Source organism: Moschus berezovskii, chromosome 24 (assembly GCF_049115385.1).
Source record: "Moschus berezovskii isolate FMDL1 chromosome 24, NW_MosBer_1.0, whole genome shotgun sequence".
Taxonomy (NCBI): domain Eukaryota; kingdom Metazoa; phylum Chordata; class Mammalia; order Artiodactyla; family Moschidae; genus Moschus; species Moschus berezovskii.
Genome location: NC_142483.1, coordinates 43,869,984 through 43,896,794, shown reverse-complemented (window position 1 = coordinate 43,896,794; position 26,811 = coordinate 43,869,984). Strand labels below are relative to the sequence as shown.

Below are 26,811 nucleotides of genomic sequence, written 5' to 3'. Positions count from 1 at the left end.
CATTTGTGTTACATGAGCCTTGGTCCTGCCTGACACTGTGGATCAGTTAAGACACCCTTGAACATCCAGAGGCCTTCAGATGGAGCACTGGGCACCAATGCACTGGGGGTTCAGGCCTTCCATTTGCATTTTGTGTTCTCCTTCAGTCGTGGGTTACAGTAGCGTCTTCCCCCATTGTATGTTTACCTTGGTTGCTTTCTTGATTTCTTTTGTTCCGTTTTCCCCTAGGCCCCCCTGTCTTCCCCCTAAACCACAGAAAATGAGGAGACCTAGGCCTCTCTCAGTGTGTAGCCATAAACTATTTAACGGCTGTATGGAAGCGTTCATTAAGGTACTTGCTGGGGAGCCATGGAGTCCGCGAACGTGCCCAATGTAATGGCAGCCTCTCTCTACCTCCTAACCCAGCCAACAGCCCTGCCCCAACCTACTGACAGACTGACATGTGACCAACCAGAACTTTCCAGCTGAGTCCTTGGCCAGGCCATGTAGCTGGCTGGTCCTCCTGGTGGCCTGCTTGTAGCTTCAGAGGCACTTTCGTCCCTGACCAGTGGTTTCTAAGAGTGCCTCCCCTTGCTTCTCAGCCCTGGCTGAGTGGGGGGTGGGGAGGGCTGTCAGCCCCACTCCCCTGCTTGAGGAACTATAGTCCTGACCAGGCTGAGGGACAGTTAGAGAAACCCCCTTACCTCCTGTCACACACAGGTCTCCCAGGAGCAGACTGGTTGGAAGCAACACAAAGGAAAACCCTGCTTTGTGTAACAGTATATTTTTATACAAGTGTTTTTTTTTTTTTTTAAGTTGAGAATAGACCAACAAAGGACACACATTCAATTTGTGTAAGAGACAACCCTTCCACCTTGTTTTGCTTCTTGTGAGTCAGTTTGGGAGTAGGGAAAAGAGATGAAGTAGTCCCTTTAGAATTCCAGGTTAAACCCTTTACACCTTAAACCGAAAAGGAAGGTTTTCACTTCAGTGAGTTTCTCTGTTCTTGCTTCTCGGCTGCAAAGGGTGCAGGATCAAGCCATCCCAGATAGAACAGCTCAAAGCGAGTTAAGACGGTGATGGAGTTGGAAAGGTAGCAGGTGGGAAATATCCTCAGGGAAGGGCAGAGGCACTTTGAACATTTCTTAGGGGAGCAGGAGGAAGGTCCCTACCAGTTACTGGAAGCCTGCCACTATCTAACAAAGACACTCACTGCAGAAAATAAGACTCGTGTCAGTCAGAAGAAAAGGCCCTGAAGGCTCCCAGGCCCTGCCTGAGACACGTTTGGAGTGTTGGAGGCTGCCTCTGTTCCAGCTCTCTCTCCATCCCCAGACAGGACGTTACTGGGCAGAGATGGTCGGCCTCAGGTGTGGGAGGGGGTATGGGCAGGATCAGCCTGGGTCCCAGGGCTGTCTCTGCCTGTAAACTGAGTTCTGGGAAAGGGAAAGGGGGGCAGGAGGGCCCCAGTTGGGAGTGCCCGGCGGGTGGGAAACAGCAGCGGCTGCTCTCAGATACCTCAAGAGGAGGGAGACCTGGCGGACACCAAAAGGCAGAGTGCTGCTGCTGGGTGCAGCAGGAAAGGGGCACTGTTTGGAGGTGACCCCGAGTGAGCAGTTTGCCATCGAGAAGGTCACGGGAGGAGAGGGCTGTGTCAAGAGCCCTTCCTTCATTCTCCGTCCTCGCTCCTACAAGACTTGCTTCTCAAAAAATCGCACTCCAGAGCTGAGGAGAGACTGAGGCCCATTTGCTACTCTCTGCCCTCAAGGAATTTATCGTGTCATGCAGGAGGTTTTTGACGCAGAAAGCTGAACGTGGAAGGTGATTCAAGATGAGTGCTTGGTGACTGATCGGTACAGAAATAAGTTCTGTGAGCACTCTAGACCAGGAAGAGCCGTGAGCGCCGGGGCAGGGGCAGCATTGAAGAAAGTGTCAGCAGAGGGGAGGATGGACGGAGGAGCTGCTGAGAGAAGGAAGAGAATGAGCGAAACCTCAGAGACACGGACATGTTTTGGAATACGCTTAGCGTTTTGGAAACAGGCGATCTGTCAGGACGCTTGAAAGGCGCTCTCACCTGATTGCATTTGAAAGCAAAGGTGTTCTGTTTAGTGCAACAATTTCTGAATGGAGAACTCGTACATAAAATGTGTGACAATCAAGTCATCTGACTTTATTCCCCTGACAGTCACAACACCCACGGGCATGTTTGCCTCTTGGAGGAAGTCAGTCCTTCTGCATCTATAGGCTTTGCTGTACCTGGTCAGTCTCCCGCAAGCCTGCAACAAGCGTCTTTGTCAGCGGTGCCAAAACCTTGTCTTTGAATGGACAGGCTTTTGGAATGAGAAGAGTCAGAGTCCAGCTTTGCAGCCACTAGAGCCACAGAATGGCAAGAGGTATAGGCTGCATTGGGCGCCAGGAGATTGGCTCTGAAAAGAGCCCCCAGAGAAGGACACCCTAGAGAGCTGGGCAGTGGCCCATCCCTGGAATAAGAGCACAGCTTCCTCAGGGGATAGTTTGACTGAAGCAAAGCATGTTTGTTAAGCGATTGCATTTCTTTGTAGTCACATGTGCTTGTACCACGCATTTTCAGTGCAGTTCAACCAGCTCTTCTGTGCGCCCTCTCTGAGCTCAGTCTGGGGACAGACTGCAGTAGTGGAGCCCCAATCTCAAGGATGGTTAACTCTCAGAAAATGAAAAGGCAGTGTGATGCACTCAGTCCTTCAACCTTTATGAACAGAATTTAATTTCCTCTTATGATCCCCATGCCATCTGAAAGAAGATTCAGCATGAACTAAGAATCCCCATCTCTGAAATGCCAAACTTCTGAAAGGCTTGTCAGTTAAATAACATCATGGAAATGCCATGGTTATGAGGGTTTAGAGGGACAAGGGGACTTCCCTGGTGGCTCAGACAGTAAAGAATCTGCCTACAATGCAGGAGACCTGGGTTTGATCCTTGGGTTGGGAAGATCCCCTGGAAAAGGGAATAGCTACCAACTCCAGTTATTCCTCCTGGAGAATTCCACGGACAGAGGAGCCCATAGAGGGTCACATAGAGTCGAACACAACTGAAGCAATTGAGCACACACACACGCGAGTGTGTGACGAGGATCAGATAAGTAGCTCATGCCAGGTTCTAGAGCTCTGCCTGGCTCAGAGTAAGACCAGGGGAGTGTCAGCTGCGAGTGCTGCCTGGGCTTTGTGGAGAGCGCCCACGGTCCCCATCTGACCATCTGTCACTGCTGTCCCAGGTCCAGGTGGGCTCAACCAATGTAGGAAAATCCTAGCAGCTGAGATGCCAGGGGCTGGATGGGTGACACCGGGGAGGAGGCTCACATCCTCCTGATTCTCAGTCAGTGGGGTGGCCTCCCCCAGGAGCTGAATGAGATGTAGTATGCACCCCAGAGCCTGATCTGCTGCCTGTACGGGAAGAAAAAGAAGGTAGTTCTCCCCTACAAATGGGTGGTTTCAGTGAAAGCAAAGGCTCTGGTTCTGCCTGCAAGATCACGAAGGTGTTCTGACTATATGGCCCTCCCTCACTCAGGATTTTGTCAGTTTTGGGTTCCCTCAGGGTTTTTCAGTGCTGGGGTGAGGGTCCTCGGGCAGAAGGAGGTCAAAGTCAAGTGAGTACCTGGGACCTGCTGCCTCAGCTGTTTGGTGGGAAAGCACGATCTGCCATATGAAGGTGGAACCAGGCAGCTTGCCCTTGGGTCCTATCCAGAGGGCCCCTGAGAAATACAGTCTTCGTTAACTAAGAGCTAAGATCGAGGTTCTCTGAGCTGACTGCAGGGATAGTCCCAGTAGACACCTGAGAGTGTGTGTCCCTCCTTTCTGTGGGCAGCTGGGCTCACCTTAAGGGGTCTTAGGTGGGCTCTCATTGCTGGTGAATAAACAGCCCCTGTGTTGAGGAGAAGGTAGACTTGAGGTTAGGGAAGGGTTTAGTGCTCACTGTTCCTGCACTTTGACAAGGACTGAAAGAGGCCTCTTTGCCCTCTGGTGTCCAAGGCAGCCACCCTGGAATGCTGGCGGGGCAGGTCCCTAGCTCCTGAGCCTCGTAGGCTGCCTGCCATCTCCCTGGCCCTTCACTGGCTGCCATTGCATTTCGGCGTTCCCGGACTCTGAAGGATCTGCTTACTCTAACTGATCTTACTCCTGCATAATCTTTTCTTTTTCTCCTGCTCTGCTGCCTGTTTATTTTTTGTTATCAGAGGAAGAAGAAATGCTCGAACCAGGAACCAGGTATTTACTGGAAAGGTCCGTTAGCCCCATTCAACTGGATGGAAACTGTCTTTAGTCCTGACTTGTAGCACAGGGCCCGCCTTGCCTGTTGCCAATGAGTCCACTTTATTATCCTCTCTGTGACTCTAGTTAAGGAAAGAATTCCCAGGTGGGGTGCGGAGGAGCCACAAAACCATCCAATTTCATGGTTTTTTCCCTTGTCCCTTTTACGTGAGCATACTAGTACATATGTCTTCTGCTTCCTCACCTTCTGAGGAGGCTAGTAGTTAATTTGGCCCATTTTAAAAGAGTTATTGTTCTTGTTTTTTTTTTTTTTAAAGATTGTATGCTCTGCAAGTTGCCTGAAATAGCAAAAGGGTCAACCAATGATGGAATCCAAAGGAAAATGATTCCTTGCCCAGCTCTCTGTGGCCTTGGGCCAGCCTAGGGAAATGTCATTGAACTTAACATTGACACCCCAGATACTTGTGTTTAGAGCTGCATCTTAGTCAACCTTTCTGACTAAGGCGGCCACTCAGTGGTCAGTGGCTGACAATAATTTTTTCTAGTTTTCCTTGTAACGTGTGTACTGTTAAACCAAATTATCTGTCTGGATGTTTAGGTTGTTACATCATGAGTAGAGCTGGTCTTCCCTTCTCAGAGCTCAGAAGGACCCCTGGGGCCGGCCTTGCTTCTCCCATAGTGTGCCCTTCTTCATGCCGGCAGCAGGTCCTGCAGTCCTAGGCAGAGTCCTTGCTCCTTCCCTGAATGCTGGGAGAATGGAGTTGAGTTGGGACTGAGGGGAGTGGGAGGCAGAGAAGTCTTGGAGAGCAGACTCTAGCTCCCTCCACGCGGTGGGCTCCCTCCCCTTCTGCCATGTGCCTGTGAGGCCTCCCAAGCCCTGATTCCTTCCCAGCTGAGTAAGCAGACAGAGCATTTCTTTAAAATTATCATAACTATGCCTTTTCTGCAATAACAGAAAACTTCCTATTTTAACTGTTTGTGGAGACTTTAGAATTAGTGGTTCCTTGCTTGTTTTCTTACTAATCCGATGGTACTAATATTCTGGCTTGAGTTCGTAATCTGTGTTTGCAGTGTCTTCTCTCCTGTGGTGGTTGCCAAGTCCAATACAACTCACGACTTTTTTTCTTAAGGATTCAGGACAAGCTATACCACTGGTCGTCGAGAGCTGTATCCGATACATCAATTTATATGGTAAGCTTAATCTGAGGGCAGTGTTTTCAGCTCTTTCAAGAATAGGTGCCAGGCTGTTCTCATAAGAGATGAGACTCAGATTTTCATCTTGGTAGATTTCATGCTACTGCTCTCCTTATGAGAGGGAAAAAGCTCCGTAGAACAGCTGCTATTCTGACTGCTGTTTATTGAACCTTCTCTGTTAGGGGGACTGAAGGTGATTGTGAGAAGACCTGGGGACAGGGAACACTGAGGAGCAAGGAGGGTTCACGGGAGAACAATATTAGCTCCTTCCTCATTCCCACCCAAGCCCTGAGCTTTGCACTTTGAACTCTGACTGAGGTTGGCCATCCAGTCGGCTAATACTGCTAGACTGTGGCAAGCTCCATGAAGGAAATAAGAGTGTCTGGGATTTGCTTCTTGGTGTTTCCAGCACTTAATGTGTGCCTCCATCAATTTATTTATTCATTCCTCCAAAATTATATTTCCAGAGTGCAGAGCAGGCACTGTTTCTGACAATGGCAGCACAGCCATGAACAAGACAAGTAGGCTGCCAGCCCTCGGTAGCTTACATGACCAATTAGAAGGGCAAGGAAATGAATGAGCAGAGAGATACACAGTCTAATTTCGGCTAGTGATAATGTCTAAGAACTAACTAAGGGGATAGAGAACGGCTAGAGGAGGGCAGGGCTGACTTGGCTAAGGTTGTAAGGAGAGCCATCACATCCGAGGAGGTGATATCTGAGTAGAAGCCAACCTTTGCAGTCCAGGTGGACAGAATGGTGAGTGTCATGGCCTAATGCAGGGAGGAAGGCCAGCATGCCTGGACAGGACTGAGCCAGGAGGACAGGGTAAGAGACCCAGGTGGTAGAAGTTCAGCACTAGTTAACAAAAGAAATGAATGACGTTTATTGAGCATATACAGACCAAACTTTAAAGCCTGCCTTTAAGGGTAAACACTTCCGTAAATTATAATGTGGAGAGTTATTTGCTGTAGAAAACTGAATCTCAGGGAAAGGATCCCAGTCTTAATTTCCTTTTCAGATGAGTGAGGTCCTCTAATTTTCGATCTTGTGGGTCACTGTTTTGTTGTTACTGCTGTGTCAGATAGCAAGGTCTGCTCTTCTTTATGGCCTTGTAGAAACACGTAAAAAATGAGATCATCTTGTTAATAAGTTAACCTTCCCCAAATTCCTCAATCCCAAGTTAGCATACATTCTGGACTCTAGATTTTCTTGAAGAAAGACAAAATCTGTGATGGGCGAGGGGATGGTTGAAAGAGTGGTATTAATCATTCTTGTTCAAAATCTCTGTGACTGTTAAACTCCAGTGGCATTTGTTAACTCAGGTCAAGCTACCTGGAACAGTGCAACTGATGACCTTGGTAGGCAACGTTTCACTACCCAGTTATTTGATTGAGCTAACCTGGGAGTTAAAGTGGAAGTTATTTACTGGTCCAGTGTTGATATAAATTTCTTGTTTCCTTCAAGCCTGAACAAGAGGCCATAGACATATAAAGCAGAACGTGGCTGAGAATTTGGACCAGCTAACGTTCATTGTAAAGGCTCCTTTGTTGTTGGGAGACGGCCATTGCGAATGACTCTTAGAAAGGATGATGGGAGAAAGAGACAAGCAGTGGGGAGAGTCATCCATGTTCCCAGTGGTCTGATGAGCTCAAGGTATTTCCTCTTCTTCTTTTTGTTTGTTTCTTTTAGGACTCCAGCAGCAAGGCATCTTCAGAGTGCCAGGATCTCAGGTTGAAGTCAATGACATCAAAAATTCCTTTGAGAGAGGTAAGTACTGAGTGATCATCTCCAACTTGTGTCCAAAGGAAGCCAGGGTGGGTATGAATGCGTTTATTGGAGCCAGTGTTGCTGGGGCAGCTTTTATCAACATCTCTTTCCAGCTTCACCTTCAGGGACTTTACTTTGGTAGCTTGAAATCAACTAAGGTGGGGGTTTACACCACAGAAATTGGGCAACACTAAAACCTTTTTTAATTTTTCTTTTTCCCCACTGTTGAACAATTACCAGGGTGACTTTCAATTACAATTACACATGGGTGACTTTCTCTGATGAACCCTGCTGTGGTTGCTGGGAAAGAGGGCTTTGCAATTATTATGCGAATCTGTAAAGGCTTCTGTGTTTTAGAAAAGTTGGAAGAATATATATAATACGGAGTGACTTAGAACTTCTTAATTCTTACTTTTTTTGCAGTGTTTTTGGCAAAGCTATGGAACTGGAGAAGGCAATGGCAAGCCACTCCAGTACTCTTGCCTAGAAAATCCCATGGACGGAGGAGCCTGGTAGGCTGCAGTCCATGGGGTCGCTAAGGTCGGACACGACTGAGTGACTTCACTTTTACTTTTCACTTTCACCCATTGGAGAAGGAATTGGCAACCCACTCCAGTGTTCTTGCCTGGAGAATCCCAGGGATGGGGGAACCTGGTGGGCTTCCATTTATGGGGTCACACAGAGTCGGACACGACTGAAGTGACTTAGCAGTAGCAGCAGCATGCATTGGGAGGAAGAGATCATACATTCCCCCTTCTCCTTGGGGAGGTTACCTAGTTCCCACTTTGATATAAAAGCTTATCAGAAATCAAATGTCCACCAGAATGTGGCTTGCTTGGTTTAGCCTCCCTTGGCCTCAGGATCCCTGATGCAGACAGATGGCCAGTGGCAGTGTCTGTGCAAAGTAAGGACTTAATAGGGTCAGGAAAAGCTCTGCCACTTTGTTGCTAGTGCATATCTATAGTAGATAGATATGGTCCTATAGTAAAACTTAGAGTCTGGGCATTTCTGTTCAAAGAAATAGTTTCGAACATCGTGCATAAATGCTAAGTTGCTTCAGTGGTGTCCGTCTCTTTGCAACCCTATGGACTATAGGCCGCCAGGCTCCTCTGTCCATGAATTCTCCAGGAATACCGGAGTGGGTTGCTATGCCCTCCTTCAGGGGATCTTCCCAATACAGGGATCAAATCCATGCCTCTTATGTCTCCTGCATTGGCAGGAGGGTACTTTATCTCTAGTGCCACCTGGGAAGCCACTTCTAACATCATGTTCCCTGGTTATTGAACAAAGTCCATCCTGGGAAGGAAAGAAAAGCCAGTGTTGGGGCATCCTGAGCAATACCTCTGCTCTAGTCTCACAGCATTTGGAAGCATCACATCTCCATAGTTTACTCCTCAACTCTGATCTACTGCCTTTCTCTCTGAGTGGTTAGATACCAAGTTTGGTCTGAGGATCCCAATCCCAAACCTATTTCCTCACAGTATACCACTTCCCAAATTACAAAGCACTTTCTTACCCATTCTTCCATATAATCATACAAATAGCCTTGGAAGGTATATACTTTGTCCCTGATGGTTGTGTTCTGAGCAGGCTTCTCCCCAAGGCTCCAGCCCTAGAATTCTCCTGGCTTATTGCCAGGCCTGATTCACCCTCACCCTGGCCTCTTGCTTCCATCCTGAGACCTAGCTCCAGGGTAGAGGAAACACCAGCCCGTCACCACCATTGCCCCCAGCACAAAGCCTAGCATCCCTGGGCACTCTGGCTTGGAACTGGGTGTGGAGAGCAGGGTTGGGCTGGATGTGACTCTCAGTGACCTCCTAGTGTCCCAGGAAGCTTAGGTTTTAGATTCCACTCCAGGATCTGGGGCACTTAGAACCAGAGAGCTCCAGAACTGCCCTGCTCCATGCTCCTACTGAAGCATTTATTCATCCACTCAACAAGCCTCCGTTGAGCCCTACACTGCACTCGGTGATGGACTGGGACCTGGAAATACAGCAGGAACAAGAGACAAGTCACTGCTAGCTGGGAAGGTAACAGCACGATCAGTGCAAGGATGGGGTAGGTGGTGGGTGGGAGCCACGAGCTCAGCTTGGGTGAAAGGGAGGAATAGCAAAGCCTCAGAAGGCTTCCTGGAGGAGGCTATGCCTGAGCTGAGGCTTGAAGAGTAAGAGTCAGGGGAAGAGGGGAAAGGGCATTCCGGACCAAAGAAACAGCACGTGCAGAGCCCACAGAGCAAGAGGTATCCTCCCGGCTGGGACTGGCAGTTCCTCGTTTTGCTGAGCTCCTCTCAGCGTCGCCGGCCAGCCCAGCCAGGTTTTGGTTTCTTCATTTGCTTTGACTCCTTAGCACCCCTGCCACCCAGTGAGCAGAGCTCGGCCCTCTGGACCCTTTGCTGGTTCCTGGGAGCATCCCACTATGCAGAACCCCTTGTATCTCATGAGTAAACTCATTGCCTGCTGCCTCAGCCTGCTGACTGCCCCCAACCCCGTCGCATTTTCTTACTTGCCAGTGTCTTATTAGTAAGTAGCCGGTTGTATCAGGCAGCCACGCCCAACCCCAGCAGCCCTGGTTTCTTTCCTTCCTGAACGTGATTTCTAAGGTCAGTACCTCCTGTCACTTGCTTGGGTGCCTTGGAGGGGTGATATGCACATTAGAATTCTCTGGTCCTGATAAGCCTTGGGCCACAGAGATCACCTGACCCGAACATCAGCTGCAGAAACTGCTTTTCTTCTGCTTTTTCTTTGCCTCACGTGTGCAGTGGGGCTCCTCTCCCTCTCACCCTCACTCCAGAATGAATTTCATTCTCTTGCCAGCCTCGTCCTTCTGCTCCACCTGAGCCTACCTGGAAGCATGGCTTATTCTAAAATAAGTCCCTGGGATGTCTCTTTTAGAAAACCCCCTTCTGGATTCTCTGGGCACCTGGTGCCTAGATTTCACATAAATTGCTTTCTGTTTCTTGGCGTTCACCGCCCTGGGTCTGGGTTCCTGACCTGGCTGGTCCTCAGGAGCAGCTCCTTTTCTACCCCTCTGCCGAGACAGGCTTCACTCCGTGCCTGGATGCTGGTTCCCTGCAGCTCCCCCGTAGCCAGTGCCCCAAGCCCACTCCTCAGGGCTCCTGTGCAATAATGTGCGATGGAACTTTCTCTCTAAGCCAGAGCAGTGTGTACTTTTCCTTTCTTCCTTTTATTTAAAAAATTTTAAACCCTCTAATCCCTGCAGGGTGCCTGTCCTTTGTCATTTGTTCGAACAGATAGGAGTCTTTTCCTCCTTGGCCCCTTCCTTTCTCTCTCTGGGTGAAGCTCTTACCTACATACCTACATTCCTGGTGAAAGGAGCACAGATCTCTTTTCCTTAAGTTTCTGAATAATTACATGTTGGAAATCCATTCTTGGCTTATTATTCCTAAACCCACTTTCTTTTTCTTTTGACATGAGTCAACCACAGTTTTAGTTGGGATTATGGTTTTTATTGAGGCTTCCCAGGTGGCTCAGTGATAAAGAATCCACCTGCCAATGTAGAATGCAGGAGACACAGGTTCAATCTCTGGGTTGGAAAGATCCCCCTGGAGAAGGAAATGGCAACCCATTTCAGTATTCTTGCCTGGGAAATTCCAGGGACACAGGAGCCTGGTGGGCTACAGTCCATGGGGTCATAAAGAGTCAGACATGACTGAGCAACTGAACACATGCACACACATGATTTTTATTATTATATTTTGCCGTCAATACATCTTAAAGTAACCATGGTTTGAGATTTTTCCTGTAATCTTCTGGGAAAATAAGGAAAAACATCATGGAAAGGTAGGAGTCAGTGGTTGTTCCGAGGAGAGAGCTGTGGTTCACTGTTATCTCCCAGGCTAGTCTTCTGTTTCCCCACAAACCAATCTCCTGTCCTCTTTCTGTGTAAAGATGAGAGAGCTGACAGTGATTTCTCCTTATGAGGAAGGGTGCCTGGAACAGGAGTAGATGGCCCTTTCACCCTGTGCCGATCAAGATGGAGTTTGGCTTTGGGGCTGAAATCACTGTATCTAGGGTCTGACACATTCTAGACTCAGGACCTGGTCTTTCTCAGATCTGTTTCCTGCCCAAGGAAGAGGGGTGTGAGCAGGAAACACAGGGAGGGATTGTCACATTGCGGAGCCTCAAGATGGGGCTGGGAGGGTCCTGGCTGCAGAGACCCACCCTTGAGACCGCCTGTGGGCTTCCTGCCATGTCCCCACCCAGCAGCACTTTCCCCTAGAGCCCTGAGCACACGCTGTGTGTTCACTTTCCCCTGGGTACAGCCCTGCCTGCAGCCTTTGAGCAATACCTAGGTGACCTGGCTGAGAGCAGGGTACAGGCAGGGCTGTTTGGTAACGATTCTACCTCCCTCCCTGGAAACTAGCTAGCAAAGTTGGAATAGCAACTTTCTCTCATGTGCCTTGAATTTTAGCTCTAATTCTTTCCTGGAGGAAGCCGTCATTCACACACACCACCCTGCTCATCTTGACCTCTTCTGGAGCCAAGTTGGCTAGCCTTGAAGAGAGCTGAAGGCCTGGGCTAGGAGGGAAGAATGTTTGATGGCTCCTTTTATGAGTGATGGCTTTCCCTGTGGCTCAAGCTGGTAAAGAGTCTGCCTGCAATGCAGGAGACCTGGGTTCGATCCCTGGGTTGGGAAGATCCCCTGGAGAAGGGAAAAGCTACCCAGTCCAGTATTCTGGCCTGGAGAATTCCATGGACTGTATAGTCCATGGGGTCGCAAAGAGTAGGACACGACTGTGTGACTTTCATTTTCAGTTTTATGAATGAGGGGCTTCCCTGGTGGCTCGTGAAGTGCCTTCTGGAAGGAAGAGCAAGAATGAATGGTGTATGTGTCTGTCAGTCTGTAGTCAATATGTTAACCATACTTGACAAAGGGAGCTTATTTGGAGGGAATAAAATCCATGTACTTTTGGATCATGAGACCACAATAGTAATGCATGGTACAACAAGGAAACAGCTTAATATAACACAGAGTTTTCAGACTCTTCTGGTCCTTCAGAGGGGCCTCAGGGTTACTGCTGGGTTAGAGAGGAGCTGGGGCTTGGACCTTTCTCTAAATTCAATCAAGGCGGCTTTGCTCATCCGTGGGAAGTTTTTCTTGAGAAAGAAAAAATAAAGTTGGGTTTCCAATGCAAAGGGAGGAGGGAGAGAAGGAGGAAAGGAAGGAAGATGACAGATGTATGGGTAGATAGATAAATAGATACATACATAAATAGATAGGCGCGTGTGCAGACAGGCAGCAGACAGAATTGAAAACCACACGTAGAAGGAATATCTCCCAGGCATCATGAGCACTGGGAGCTGCTGGCGTCTGTTTTTGACTCCACGGGCAAGTTGTTTCATTTTGCGGCCTCAGCTTTCTCTCAGGAGAGAGGTGGCACTGGAACCGTGCCTCCTTTGGTGCTGGGTGGTGCTGTTGTGAGGATTAAGAGATATCACATGTGCCAGTGTGCGTCTCACTTAAAAAGTGCTATATCAGTATAAGCAATATATTTTTAATGTTTTCTCTCTTCTTTCCCCATGAGAAAGTCTTGTGGGGTAAGCATTCTCATCTCCTCCTGTAGGAACATCTGAGAGGTAGAATGCAGTGCCTGGGCTGCTACACATGGATGGTCGTTCAGGCTGGGCACTGCACAAGGGTACTCATCCATAAGGGCAGGAGGGAGCTGAACTCTGGCTCAGGCCCTGGAAGCTGCATGTTCTAGTTCAGAAAGGGGTGAGGGTGGGGTGCTTTCTCTAATTTGCACTAAAGCATGTTGGGGTTAGCAGAGGCCTGCCACTCACACATATTCTCTTCCCATGGAGGCAGAGTATAGAGAGATCCAAGTATCAATTTCCCATTCTGCTCTTCATTGCTTACCAGTCTTAGATTGCTTTGGGCTGTTCTGGAAGGAGGAGGAGGTTGAAGGAAGTGTCAGATTGCTGCCAGCTCCAGCAGCCCCCATGAAACTAAGACGTGCTGCTTTCCTGAGATGTTTTCCCCTCTGCAGTTGGCAAAAATTTAAAAGACATCCCACGAGCAGGGCTGTGGAGAAGCAGCCTTCTCCTATGTTGCTGGTAGGAGGAAAAAATGGTGCAGCCCCATTGGAGGAGAATTTGGCTTTATCTGATGAAACCACACATTAGTTTACCCTTTGACCCAGCAATCCCACTTCCAGGAACCTACCACAGAGACATGTGGTAGGAAAAGGAAACACAGTTAGAAGGCTATTTGTTGTGGCAGTTTATTAGTAACAGCAAAAGATTGTAATGTCAATCTGTGGGAGACTGGCTGACTAAGTTATGGTCTATCCATGAAACAGAGTACTTTGCAGCCATTAAACAAAATGGGGAAGGCCCTAGCATGTGGCCCAGCGAACCCACTGGCTGATGGACCGCCGATCTGCACCGAGTACTCCGTTCCTGGTTTCTCCAGCATCGCCACCATGAAGAAAGTGGTTCAACAGCGCTGGCTGGAGGCTGGACTCGACTGGGTGAAGGTTTCCCAGAAAGCTGCAGATTTGAAACAATTCTGTCTGCTGAATGCTCAGGCACTCTGCTGACTGGAGTATCTTCAAGTACAAATCCCTTCAGACCCCAGAAAGTGTGTTCCTTTTTGCAGCAAAAGGAATCTTTACAAGGTTTTCTAAAACCACTTTTCATAAACCAGTGAATATTCAAAGGAAAGCTAAATTTGAAGCCGGTACAAACGTCTCTCGCTGTAACATGGGCCATACTATACAAACTTATACTTTTGTTAGTCCTTAACATCTACCTCTCTGAATATTCATGAATTTCTGTTTCACAAGAAATTATTTTATTTACACTGGCAGCAGCATACAATAAAATCTTAGTATAAAAACTTTTTTAAAAAATGAGGAAGATTCCTGTGAACTGACGTGGAGGGATTTCTAAGATTTACTGTTAAGAGAAGAAACAAGTATATGTAGTAATAGAGGGTATTACTTACATTGTGTTAGCAATGAGGGAACATAAAAATGTTGTATATGTATTGTATTTGCTTATTTTTGCAGAAAGATAGCAGAACAAATCAGAGACTAATGAAAATGGTTAAGTGTAAGGTATCGATGGGAGAAAGATAAGAATAGGGCTTCTCTGCAAGCAACTTTTTAATCTGGTTTTGACTCTTGGACCATATAAATGTTTTTTCAAAATCGTGAATATATTTTTAAGATTTATAAAAAAATAAAATCCCCCAAATCAAATACACACAGAAACAAATAAGCTGTATATCAGATTGAGAACCATACAGAGAGTAACTTTTCAACATGTGCTCTGGTCATACAGTTTTTAACAGCTCTATTGAATTTCATACCTTAAAGCTTACCTATTTTTAAAGTGTACATTTTGGTAGTTTCTAATATATTAATAGAATTGTACATCATCACTAGTCAATCCAGAGATCAAACCAGTCAACCAGTCAGTCCTAAAGGAAATCAAGCCTGAATATTCATTGAAAGGACTCATGCTAAAGTTGAAGCTCCAATTCTTTGGCCACCTGATGTGAAGAGCTGACTCACTGGAAAAGACCCTGATGTTGGGAAAGATTGAAGGCAAAAGGAGAAGAGGGTGGCAGAGGATGAGATGGTTAGATAGCATCATCAACTCAATGGACATGAATCTGAATAAACTCCAAGAGATAGTAAAAGACAGGGAAGCCTGGCGTGCTGCAGGCCATGGTGTTGCAAAGAGTTGGATGGTACTTATCAACTGAACAACAGTATTATCTCCAAAATCTAATTTTAGAAAATTATCATCATCCCTAAAAAGAACCTTGGACCCATTTGTAGTTACTCCATATACCATTTATACCCCAGCCCCCACTGCTAATCTACTTTCTGTGTTCTCTGTTTTAATAAATGTATCCATCTGTTATATTTTTGGCTGTGCTGGGTCTCTGTTACTGCACAAGGACTTTCTCTAGTTGCAGTGAGTGGGGTCTTCTCTCTAGCTGCAGTGAGTGGGGGCTGCTTTCTAGCTGCAGTGCATGGGCTTCTCATTGCATTGGCTTCTCTTGTGGTCGAGCATGGGCTCCAAGGCATGCAGGCTTCAGTAGTTGCAAATCGCAGGTGGTAGTTGTAGCCCACAGGCCTAGTTGCCCCTTGGCATGTGGAATCTTCCCTGACCAGGGACCGAACCTGTGTCTCCTGCATTGGCAGCTGGATTCTTAACTACTGGACCACCAAGGAAGCCCTCTACTTTCTGTCTCATACATGTTGAGTGAGATACATTTTGAGAACCTAAAAAATAAAAACAAAAGCCCTGCAAATCTTAAATTTTATGTAATAGGTTTATTGTTAGTGGTACTATTGTTATTATAATAAAAATCTGAAACTATTTTATGTATATTGTAGAATAAGGCAGGTATATTAAAATATTAAATATTGCTAATATTCAGAACAAGTTTTCACTGTAAAAAAAATGAAATGCAAATACAAAATAAATGAGGGTAAAGAAAACCTTGTATCTTAAATATGGATTAGAAAGATCAATATCAGTGTGAACTCATGAAAAATAATATATATACACACATATATATATACACTCTATATCTTCTGAAAGAGCCTAGAAGTTCTTTATAACACTCCTGTAGCAATGAACACACATAAAACCTAGGTCTTGGTTTCTAAATACCATTCCCTACAAAAAACAAACAGAGCTCCTTGAAGAAATATTTTTATTACAGGTCTGGGTCAAGGAAAGTACAAGGATTCAGAGACATCTTTTATGCCAGAAAGCAAGAAAGTAATCAGTAGAGATCACATCAAAAGGACATAAGAAAGGACTCCCCCTGGCCAAATTTGGGGAAAATCTGAGCATCCCAATGAATAGTGGGTAGTGGATTAAACACATTGAATTAAAAATTATAACATCAAGCCCATAAAATGTTTTTAAAAAATAAGAGGCAGATGGAGGGAATACAGAGAAAGATTTTCTTTGTGGAAGAATGTCAGCTAGTAATTACAGATGGAATGATAGACTCAGAAAATCACCATTTTTTTGAAACCCCAGAGTAATAATTGATTTGGACAAAATTGATCATTGGATGCTCAAAACACTGGGTAAAATATGTTGAGTATGGCGGCAGGCACATAGATCACTATTGTTTATAAAAATATCTTCTATTTTATTTATATTGATTATTACAAAGGAGAAATTATACCTTTACAATGCAGAAATCTGGATCAGTTCAGTTCAGTTCAGTCGCTCAGTTGTGTCCGACTCTTTGCGACCCCATGAATCACAGCACGCCAGGCCTCCCTGTCCATCACCAACTCCCGGAGCTCACTCGGAGATCTGGATATCACCACCTTAACCCAATGATCAGACATCATCCACATCGCATTCTTGCCCAAAATGTTTAACCTGACTCTGGTCATGAGGAAGCAGTCAGACAAATCCAGAGTGTGGACATAGTACAAGGCAGTTGGCCTGGACTCTTCAAAAGAGCCAATGTTATGAAAGGCAAACTAACAATAAAAATGTTGGAGTCTATTTTACATTAAAAAGACTAAAGAAACATAACTGAACGAATGGTGTGAAAATTGATTAGATCTTAGCTTTTGAAAAATTCTATGACAGATGTGGGACAACGGGGGAATGTTTGAGCAGAGTCGTACGTGAGATGGTGTTTGGAACTCTTGTTAACTTTCTTAGGTGCCATAATGTTGTGTGTTGTGTGGTTATGCAGGGGAAGATCCTTATGCTTAGGAGCAATGAGTTGAAGTATTTAGCAGTGAAGTGTTATAATGTCTACAGAATACTCTCAAATAATTGAGCAATAATAATTATAAGTGAGAGAAAAGGGAGAGAAAGCATATATGGCAAGATGAGTTTAAGTGTATGATGATGGATGTTCATTATTTTCATTCTACAACATTTTAATAGATTTGAACAGTTTCAAAATCAGTTATAGGCAGGCCTCTAAGTACACTGTGCTGGGGAGGCTGTCACATCTGCCTGTCCTCCAGTTCAGGCTGGGCCAGGTCCCCTCCCCTGCCATCTGCATACACGCTGCCTCCTAACCACACTGAATCATCGCCTCCTGTCTCCTCTCAGGTGAAGACCCCCTTGTGGATGACCAAAATGAACGAGATATCAATTCAGTTGCTGGCGTTCTAAAACTGTATTTCCGAGGACTGGAAAACCCACTCTTTCCTAAGGAAAGGTTTCAAGATTTGATATCTACTATTAGTAAGTATTTCCCCAGTGGAATGATCAGTTCCTTGACAAATCTTTACTGAAGCAGCACTCCAGGCTTATCACTGCAGGAGGGGTGCTGTGAAAGACGCCATATGGCTCTTGTCCTCCTGGAACTTAAAACCTAGTTGTGGAAATAACAAGATGATTTATAACAGAAGGGCTCATGGGCATGGTGCACCTCTGGATATAGGAGGAGCTCAGAAGAGAAGAGGCCAAGGGAGCCTTGGATTCTGAGATCACACCTGAGGGGGAATGATGAGTCTTCCAGGAGGGCTGGATTCAGGGATCCTGGCAAGGTTGGGGATACACAGATCAATGGGACCAGCAGGAGGGTGTCCCATCCAGTACATGGTATTAAGAGGCTGGGAGGGTCTCTCTTTCTTAAAGTAAGAAAGAGAAGACATTGAATGCCTTGCAAGGATTCCAGAGCTTTTCCCTTTGGGCATTAGGGAGCCACGGAAGGTTTGGGAGTGAGGTCAACAGCATGACAAACAAGGGAAATGAAGAGAAATACATGGACTGGGGGCTTCCTCTGATGTTGCTAGTCATCAGAGTCCTTCTTGACTGGTATTTTCTGTGGATGAAGGCACGAGCCCAATCTCAGAGCTGAAATAAAGGCACCTTGACTGTAAGATGCTGAAATCCAAGGCAGCCTTTTGGAAATACATATATATATATTTTTAAAATAAACTTCTAATTTTAGAATACTAGAATGTTAGTATTTTGGAATAAACCCTTTTTTGAAATAAACTCTTTAATTTGAGCTGCAGAAAAGTTTCCCCACACTCAGGTTCACATATGGATGCGTCTCACAATGTTCTGAGAGATACTTGCAGCCAAGAAGGTGTCCCAGGAGCTGATAAGCGCCAAGGGAGTCTTGAACCCTCTTATTTGCTTTGAGTGAAAGTCACTTCCTCCATCCATGCTTCTGCCCTCATACTTCCTGCTTATCTTTCCAGATCCACTTCAGGCTCCGAAACACCTCTCAGAAATCCCAGGCCACAAAGGCACATCCCTGTCTGAGCCTGGTGTCCCTTGCTCAGCCACTGTTTCCAGAATCTCCACTAGTCCAGTTCCAGAGCAGGGCCCTCAGCAGACACGGTCTTCGGCCCCTGGTACAAGGTCATGACATTGTATACCTTGAATCACAGGATGAGAGAGGAAGTCCTTTCTCAGTTACCTCCTAAAGCCTTGGTTACATCAAGGAGTGACCCATACAAGTCAGTCTCCCTGCAAATCAGAAAGGGCAGGGCCTCAGACTCAGAAACTTGTATGTAAAACAGTGTCTGCCTATAATTTGGTGGCTTTGTTTTGCTTTTGTTGTATCTATTTTTATCTTACCTTCTAACTATGGCAAGTGATCCTGGTTTCTCATTTGCAGAGTGAGGTGAAGTTTCCTTTTTAAAGGAAATGTGTTCAAGAAAACAATATTAAGAAATGGTGATGGAGGTGGTCTAGGGCATTGTGATTGAAGCCGCAGACATGTAGGGGCCCGAATGAGGGGCAGTGGATTCAATATGTGTGCGAGAGCCTTCCCCTCTGTGTGGAGACCTGGGAGAGGCATCAGGCTGTGAATGAAAGTAGGCTGGAGTGTGCAGAGAAGAGAGATAACCAGTGTGTGCAGAGGCCTGAGGCAGGAGAGCCTTTGGCGGGATGGGGAAGTAGATAAGGGGGCCTGGCACAGCTTCTCCATGGGACACCACTGGCGTTTAGGGTAGAGCCGTGCCTTTTGTGTATCCCACACATTCAGGACACTTAGCACCTTGGCCTCTGGATCCCAGATACCAGTGGCATCCTCTGGTCACTGACAACCTCAGAGAATGTCCCGCATGTTTGAAAGAGCCCCAGAGGTCCCCTCAGAGAAGGCAATGGCAAGCCACTCCAGTACTCTTGCCTAGAAAATCCCATGGATGGAGGAGCCTGGTAGGCTGCAGTCCGTGGGGTCGCTAAGGGTCAGACACGACTGAGCGACTTCACTTTCACTTTCCACTTTCACACATTGGAGAAGGAAATGGCAACCCACTCCAGTGTTCTTGCCTGGAGAATCCCAGGGACGGGGGAGCCTGGTGGGCTTCCGTCTATGGGGTCACACAGCACGACTGAAGTGACTTAGCAGCAGTAGCAGCAGCAGCAGCAGCAGAGGTCCCCTCCCACTTCATCTGAGAAACGTGGCTCCGACACTTTGAGAAGGGGCGGCAGCTGAGAGATGAAGCAGGCAAGGGTGGTTGAAGCACCATCATGAAGGGCCTTGGATACAGAGGAGAAAGGCTGAGAACTGTGTTCTTTTGAAGGAACATGCTGACAAAACGTGGAGGCTGGAGAGAGGAAGGGACACTGGGAGGGAAAATCATGTTTTTTGTCTGAAAAGGAAATTGACCTGGGTTTATGCATCAGCCCTGAAGATAATCCTTGCAGCTTTTGTAGCTCACTCTTAGCACAAGCTCCCTCTCTCTCTACAGAGACAAGCCCGCAAATCAGTGTTTTCTCCTTATTAAGTCAAATCTGCTGCCCCAAACTCTGGCTTGACTGATAAAATGTCTGTATCTCTAGGGCTGACCTGAAAACGGGTCAGAGATGAGATCCCAAGCATCACCAGGCTCTTTGGACAACATACAGCTCAGCAGGTGGTTATTTATTCAATGTTCATTTCCGGAGCACCTACTCTGTGCCGGGCCTGTGCTGCAGCTAATCAAAGAGCTTAATAAAACCTGGTCCCTGCTTGTGTTTGTCGAGACTCATAGCTTGTAGGTGACAGAAACTCAGCTTACACTGATGTAACCTGTAAAAGGGAATATATTGGCTCATATACCTGAAAAGTTTAGGCCCAGCTGGACCCAGACCTCTTATGACATCTGCAGGGGTCTGTCCCTTCCCTGTCTGTGATGCCGTCACTCCTGGGAATCATCTTCTTCCCACTGAGCCCCCAGCTGCTCCTCTACCTGGTTTCAAAAGGGAACCTCTCTCTATGTTTTCTCCAGCCAAGTCCCAAGGATCAACCCTGATGGTTCTGACTAGGCCATGGACCCGTCCCTGGGCCCCGCCCTGTGCCCAGGGGATCATGATGCCAGGGTCATATTTCCATCTCTCGAACCAAGTAAAATTGCCTCCCCCTGAACCACGTGGGCTGATCTCACAGGTGAAAGTGAAAGTGTCAGCCGCTCAGTGGTGTCTGACTCTTTGCAACACCATAGACTGTAGCCGGCCAGACTCCTCTGTCCATGGGATTCTTCAGGCAAGAATACTGGAGTGGGTTGCCATGCCCTTCTCCAGGGGATCTTCCCAATGCAGGGACTGAACCCAGGTCTCCCGCACTGCGGGCGGATTCTTTACCATCTGAGCCACAAAGATCTCACAGGTAGGCTCACAAATGTTGTTTGCCTGTGAGGATGAAAGGTGCCCTGAAAAGCCCCTTTTGTTACAGAACTGGAGAACCCAGCTGAGAGGGTACACCAGATCCAACAGATCCTCATCACCCTTCCCCGTGTGGTCATCGTGGTCATGAGATACCTCTTCGCTTTCCTCAACCAGTGAGTTGCCTGGCCAACAAGGGCCCCTCTTTGACTCAGCCCTGGCCTCCTTGAGGAGAGGGGTGTCCTGGGGCTTTTGCAGAACATAGGACCCTCCTGAACTTGAGTAGAGCCCCCCAAAGAAAGAAAGTACAGGGGAAGATTCACCTTTCCCTGGCTCATGGGTGCTCCTCTCTCATAGCCTCTCACAGTATAGCGACGAGAACATGATGGATCCCTACAACCTGGCCATCTGCTTTGGGCCCACCCTCATGCACATCCCCGATGGGCAAGACCCTGTGTCCTGCCAGGCACACGTCAACGAAGTCATCAAAACCATCATCATCCATCATGAAGCCATCTTCCCCAGCCCCCGGGAGCTAGAGGGACCTGTGTATGAGAAATGCATGGCTGGAGGGGAAGAATATTGGTAAGATTCCATTTTTCTTAACATTATTATCATCATTGTTCTTGTTATTATTGATATTATGCCAGAACAGTGAGAAACCCTTTGATTTTCTTACTGCTTTTTAGCCCATACTCCTATATATATTTTCTCATCTGAGCTTCATAGTAGCCTTATATGAGGGATAGCTACATCAGTCAAGACTCTCTTGGTTTATAAGGGACAGAAATATAACTCAAACTGTGTTAAGCTAAATGGGAATTTACTTTTAACTAAAAAGTCTGGGAGCATGGCCACGGGTGAAGCTGGAGCTGGGGGTTCGACTGTTATCGTCAGGCCTCAGTCCTGCGAGTCTCAGTCCCAGCTCTGTTCTCTTCTACACTGGCTTCATTTTCAGGCAGCCACTCCCTTGGTAGTTTCAAGAAGGCACCTATAACTCCAGTTTTTAGAGCCTGTTCTCTCAGCATCCCCAGTGGGAAAAAAGCTTTTCCTTCCCAAATGCCTCAACACAAACTCAAGTATTATGTCTCTTCCTGAAGCTTGGGTCTGATGAACTAATCACATCAGTTAGGAGATGTAGTACTGCCATTGGCTAGGTGAGCTGCAAGCCCACCTCAGACAGCAGGGCAGTGGATAATCCCCATCTCAACCTCTTGAACTGAGAATGCCGCTTCCCACACTTGTCCTCTCCCACCTAGAGTTCTCTTTTTCTGGCAGAGAGAGTTCACATTCTTGGAGAGCTCCACACCAGGTCAACGGGTGCTAGTTGGGCACCTCTGTGTGCCTTGGTGCTACGCTGGGTCTTGGGAAAAATAGTTTCTTTCATTTTTTTCAGTATTTTTTAAGGATGGTTTTAGTATTTTAAAGTCTTTATTGAATTTGTGACAATATTGCTTCTGGGTTCTTTTTATGTTTTTTTTATTTTTTGGCCGTAAGGCATGTGGGAATCTTAGCTCCCCAACCAGGGATCAAACCCTCACCCTCTGCACTGGAACGCAAAGTCTTAACTACTGGATCACCAGGGAAGTCCCTTGGGAGGAGCATTTTAGAATCTTACCAAACACAGGCCTGACTACCTTCCTGAGGCTAAAACCTTAAAATGTGGTGAAAATAGGACATTTTTTATAGATGAGGTGGAGGCAGAAAATTCAGAACACCAACCAACAGAGGTCAAAGAGTTCCTAGTCTTTCTTTCTTCCCAATCCAGGACAACACTCCGCTGTCTATTTAGGTATTACCCACACTGCTTTCAGCTAGGTCCTACAGGGGAGTTTGTGTTTTGATGATCAGAGCATTCCTGGACTCTTTCCTTGCTTAGTTCTGTGGGCACATTTGGGCAATTGCTTCAAAGAATGGAAACATTCCAGCCTCATCGTTTCTCTGCAATACCTCCCTGCATAGAAACCCGGGCCCGCTGCTCTCTAATCTCATTTGAGGCCCCGGGAGCAGGTCTGTCCCTGTTCTGTAACAGAGATCCAACAGCCAGCAAGCATACTGTTAGGACAAAGAAAAGCTTTTCAGTTTTATAGTTTTTGCAGCCATTTACCAGCTTTCTTTTCTTGCTGCAGTATATATATATATATAGTTATATATATATATATATATATATATATATAGTTAGTGTTCTGGGAAGACACCCACAGATCATAGCATACTCGCCAAAGGATTGCAGACAATAACCACGCTTTTCTTAATCCCACTTGTGCCCCATTAACTATTAATTCGTGGTAATTTTAGACAAATTTTCAAAGCCCAGAAGGAGGATTTGGCTGAGGGTCTCATCAAAGGGGACAACATTCGTTCATTCTCCGTATGGTTACTGAGAATCCGTCCTGTGCTAGGCCCTAGGCTGGGCAGCAGGGAGGTAACCCAGCCAGAATTAACCCCTGACATGGCGGGGGGAGGGGGGACAGGCAGTTCTAGGAGTAGGGGTCCCGGAGCCAACGTAGGGAGGTTAGAATGGCTGACTGAAGGAAACAGGGACTTGACTGAGACCTGTGGGATGAACTGGGCTCAGCCAGGCGAGAGTGGGCAAAGAATGTGCTAGGCCTGGAGCATGCAGTAAAATAAAAAGCATTTCTGTTTGACTGCAGTGTTGCAGGTGACAAGGGGACCATGAGGGAGGAGGCCCCGCGGGCCAGCAGGAACCAGGTTATGAAAGGTCTTAAACCATTGTGCAGTCTGGACCTTATCCAAGAGAATTTTTCACAATAAAGCCCATATTCCTTTAAATGGTATTGTAAATATCACGTCCTCCAAGAAGCCTTCCTTAGCACCCCGTGTAGGTCCCTTTACAGCTCTTGTCTCAGCGCATTTGTGCCTATATAACACGTTTCAGCTTGGCGACACTTGTATTTCTCAGCCCATGAGAGCGGGATCTGTATCCACACTATGCATCAATGCATGCCTCCTACCTGGCATCGTGCCTGGCATATATTAATATACCAGAACTCAGTGAATGACTTGATTAAAAAAAACTGATCAGCTGACTCTGTGAATGATCCCCGGCCTCAAGAAGCTTATAATCCAGTGAAGGGGCAGCAGCTGATGAAATTATCCCAATACATTAATACTGAATTTTCCAGGCCTGGAGTCACTGTCTCCCTATGCCCATGATGGTTGCCAGCCTTCTGGCTGCCTGGGCTGCTGTGGGTTTTGCAGGCCACTCTGAGAGGCAGCCCTGAGGAGCCTGCTCCTTGGGAGCTTCAGCCACCTTGCTGAATATGTCGCCTCTGCTCTTAGACAGAAAGCCAGGCCACTTGGATGACTCTCAGTACACTTCCAAAGTTCTTTGCTTTTCTCTTCTGCCCGGGGTCTTTTCACGGATAAACACCAGGGCTTTACTGCCTTCTAGATCTTACAGAACACTTAGGCATCAGCAGCCATTACCAAGAAGACAGCCCAGCAGACTCCAGAGCTGGGGCAAATGCAGGCGGTTATTTAGGGAAGCTTCCTGACGGGTGAGGGGGCCAGAGTGGTTTTCTGTTAGAAAGGTCTGTGGGTGGTCAGATGGAAAAGATGGGATGAAGTGGGCTCGATGTGATCTGGGTCAAGGCTCAGAGGTGGGTTGGGCCAGCACCTGCAAGAAGCCGAGGGCAGTGTGAGGGTACATAGACCCCAAGAGACCCCTCCCCATGTTTCCTTGCAGTGACAGCCCACACAGCGAGCCAGGGACCATTGACGAAGTTGACCATGACAACGGCACCGAGCCTCACACCAGTGACGAAGGTGAGTGAGGGGGAGTCAGGGTAAGGAACTCACCTGGGGGTCTTCTCATGCTGCGTGCCCACCTGCCCACTCATGCCTGTCTACCTGCTGCGCTGATCCCACCCCCCACCTTCCCAGCTTTGCCAGTCAGCACATCATCCTCTACAGCAGAGAGACCCAGAAAGACCTCCAGTTCACCACATCCCAGCATGGCCTGCCTTCTCCCCTTCTGTGTCCTGCCTGGCCTGAGTACAAATTCTAAGTGACCAGGGTGTCCTAAGTAGAAAGCAGGCTCTGTCCTCTGCCCCTCCCCTTGCTGGGCTCTGTTCTGCACCCAGCATGTGCTGGGGCGTGGGGTACACAAGGAACCAGACGTGGTCATCAAGGTGCTTCTGGTCTTGTCACCTGGCAGCTAGAGAGCAGCTCCCCACCATGCAGGGTGATAATTCCAGACTGCAGGAGTGACCAGAGCAGTGGGTTCCCCGAAGACGAGTCCAGACAGTGGTAACCCGGGCGAATGTGTGCAGGTAGAGGGAGAAAGGCCGACCTGGGCTCTGAGCGACTCCTCAGACCTTCCACCGCTTCTAGATAAGGAAATGGCATCGGACTTACCTCTGGGGAGCATGAACTGTGTAGCCGAGCAGTCTAGATGATTTGGGCCTGAGGCCAGCGTTTCCATTAGGCAGATCAGACCCACTGCCCAGGACCCACAGTGCTGCTTTCAGGGCCCATGAGAATGTTCTAATTCATTTCAAAATAAGAATTTTAAAAACAATATGAGCCTGGATTATTTTCATCTTTATATTAGTGCAGTCATAAGATATAATTTTGATATTTTCTTAGTGGAGGAAGGGGCCTGGGCAACCAAGGGTACCTCGGGCCTGAGACTCCCAGTGCTGCCCTGTGTTGACTGAACACAGTCCTCCTTTCTCCCTGTGATAGTTTCACTGTTTAAAAATCATTATTTAGTAGTTTTCTTACAGTCCTTTGTGTTTCTCTTGGGGGCAGTCCTAGGCCCTGTCAGCCACCATTTTGGTCAGGAGAGCTGGATGTACTCATAAGTTTCCTGGGAGTTGGTGTAAGAAGCAAGACTCTTACATAGATGGGTTTTCATATTCTAGTAGGATTATTTCAGTTGCCAGTCACAGAGCCTTCAACTGAATCTGATGTCAGTATAAAAGGGATTCAGATCATATACTTGAAAATCCCAGGGTAGGCATGGCTTCAGGCATGGCTGGATCCAGGAGCTTAGTTGGTCTTGTCAGGGATGTGTCTCCACCTTGCTCTTCTGCTTCCCTGTGTCGACTTCATCCTCCGGGGGGATCTTCCTTTGGTGGTGGTCTCTGACAGTTCCAGGCTTTCATTGTCCTTTTACCCAAAGAGCTTCCGTTTCAAAATGATTCCAGTAGAATTCCTTGGTTGGAGTCTTATCACACTGCCTTGCGTCATGCACCCAGGCAAGACTCAGTTACTGTGGCCAGAGAGGGAGGTGAAGGTCAGGCCTGGGTCGTAGGGCAGGAAAGTAAATCGGGCCATAATGTTCAGCTCTGCTAGAATTCTTAGCGATTAAAGCCACCCTGAGCTGAGATAAACGTCCTGCAGAGCCTGCTTTAGGAGCTATGAAGGCTGCCGCCTTCTGTTTGTTTGCAGCGGTTTGCACTTCTTCCCTGTCCTCTCTCTCCTGCCCCCTCGAGTCCTCCCTCTCCCTCCACCACTCTTAACAGCCCCCTTCTAGTTCTCTCCAGCTGCTGCTTTTTGACTCCTGGTTATGTGCATGTGTGTGTGCACACATCTGCAGCTCTTGTTCTAGATCCTGCTCTCAGGCTTTCTTCTTCCACTTCTACTGGGGGAAAACACCTCTTGTCCAACAAGATAGATTGATTTCTCAGCACTGAGACCTGTCGGGGCTGCTGCTGGTGGAGGCAGATGTGTCCGTAGGGAAGCAGGTCAGGTGCCCCCTTGCAGTGTTCCTGGGGCCTCAGGTCGCTGTCGGTCAGCCTGAACCCACCGTGTGGCCGCCCGGTCTCCCCACTGCGAGTGGCAGGTGCTGTGGGCACGAGGACCAAGGAGAGAGGCGGACAGAGAGCACAGGGGGCATGGGTAGGCACGGCTTACCTGCTGCCTCAGGACCCCTGGCAGGCTTCACTCCCCAGAGAGAAGCCTTCAGAGGACTCTGAACGGGAGAGTCTCCTGATGTGATGTATGATTTTAAAAGATCCCTCCGGCTGCCGTGGGGAGAAATGCCTCTACCAAGCAAGAATGAAGGCAAGGTGGCCAGGTAGAAGGGCA

The 26,811-nt window shown here is 47.4% G+C and overlaps 1 protein-coding gene and 1 pseudogene across 1 annotated transcript in view; both read left to right on the top strand.

The window, feature by feature from the left end:
• Nucleotides 1-26,811, top strand: part of SRGAP3 (SLIT-ROBO Rho GTPase activating protein 3) — a 251,993-nt gene that overhangs the window by 207,376 nt on the left and 17,806 nt on the right. The window contains exons 12-18 of the mRNA XM_055414378.2: nucleotides 229-331; nucleotides 5,348-5,408; nucleotides 7,103-7,180; nucleotides 17,260-17,394; nucleotides 20,825-20,930; nucleotides 21,112-21,339; nucleotides 24,464-24,543. Of these exons, the coding sequence (XP_055270353.1) occupies nucleotides 229-331; nucleotides 5,348-5,408; nucleotides 7,103-7,180; nucleotides 17,260-17,394; nucleotides 20,825-20,930; nucleotides 21,112-21,339; nucleotides 24,464-24,543 (791 nt within the window). The remainder of the gene's footprint in view (nucleotides 1-228; nucleotides 332-5,347; nucleotides 5,409-7,102; nucleotides 7,181-17,259; nucleotides 17,395-20,824; nucleotides 20,931-21,111; nucleotides 21,340-24,463; nucleotides 24,544-26,811) is intronic.
• Nucleotides 13,527-14,268, top strand: LOC148774040 (guanine nucleotide-binding protein G(I)/G(S)/G(O) subunit gamma-5B pseudogene; annotated as a pseudogene).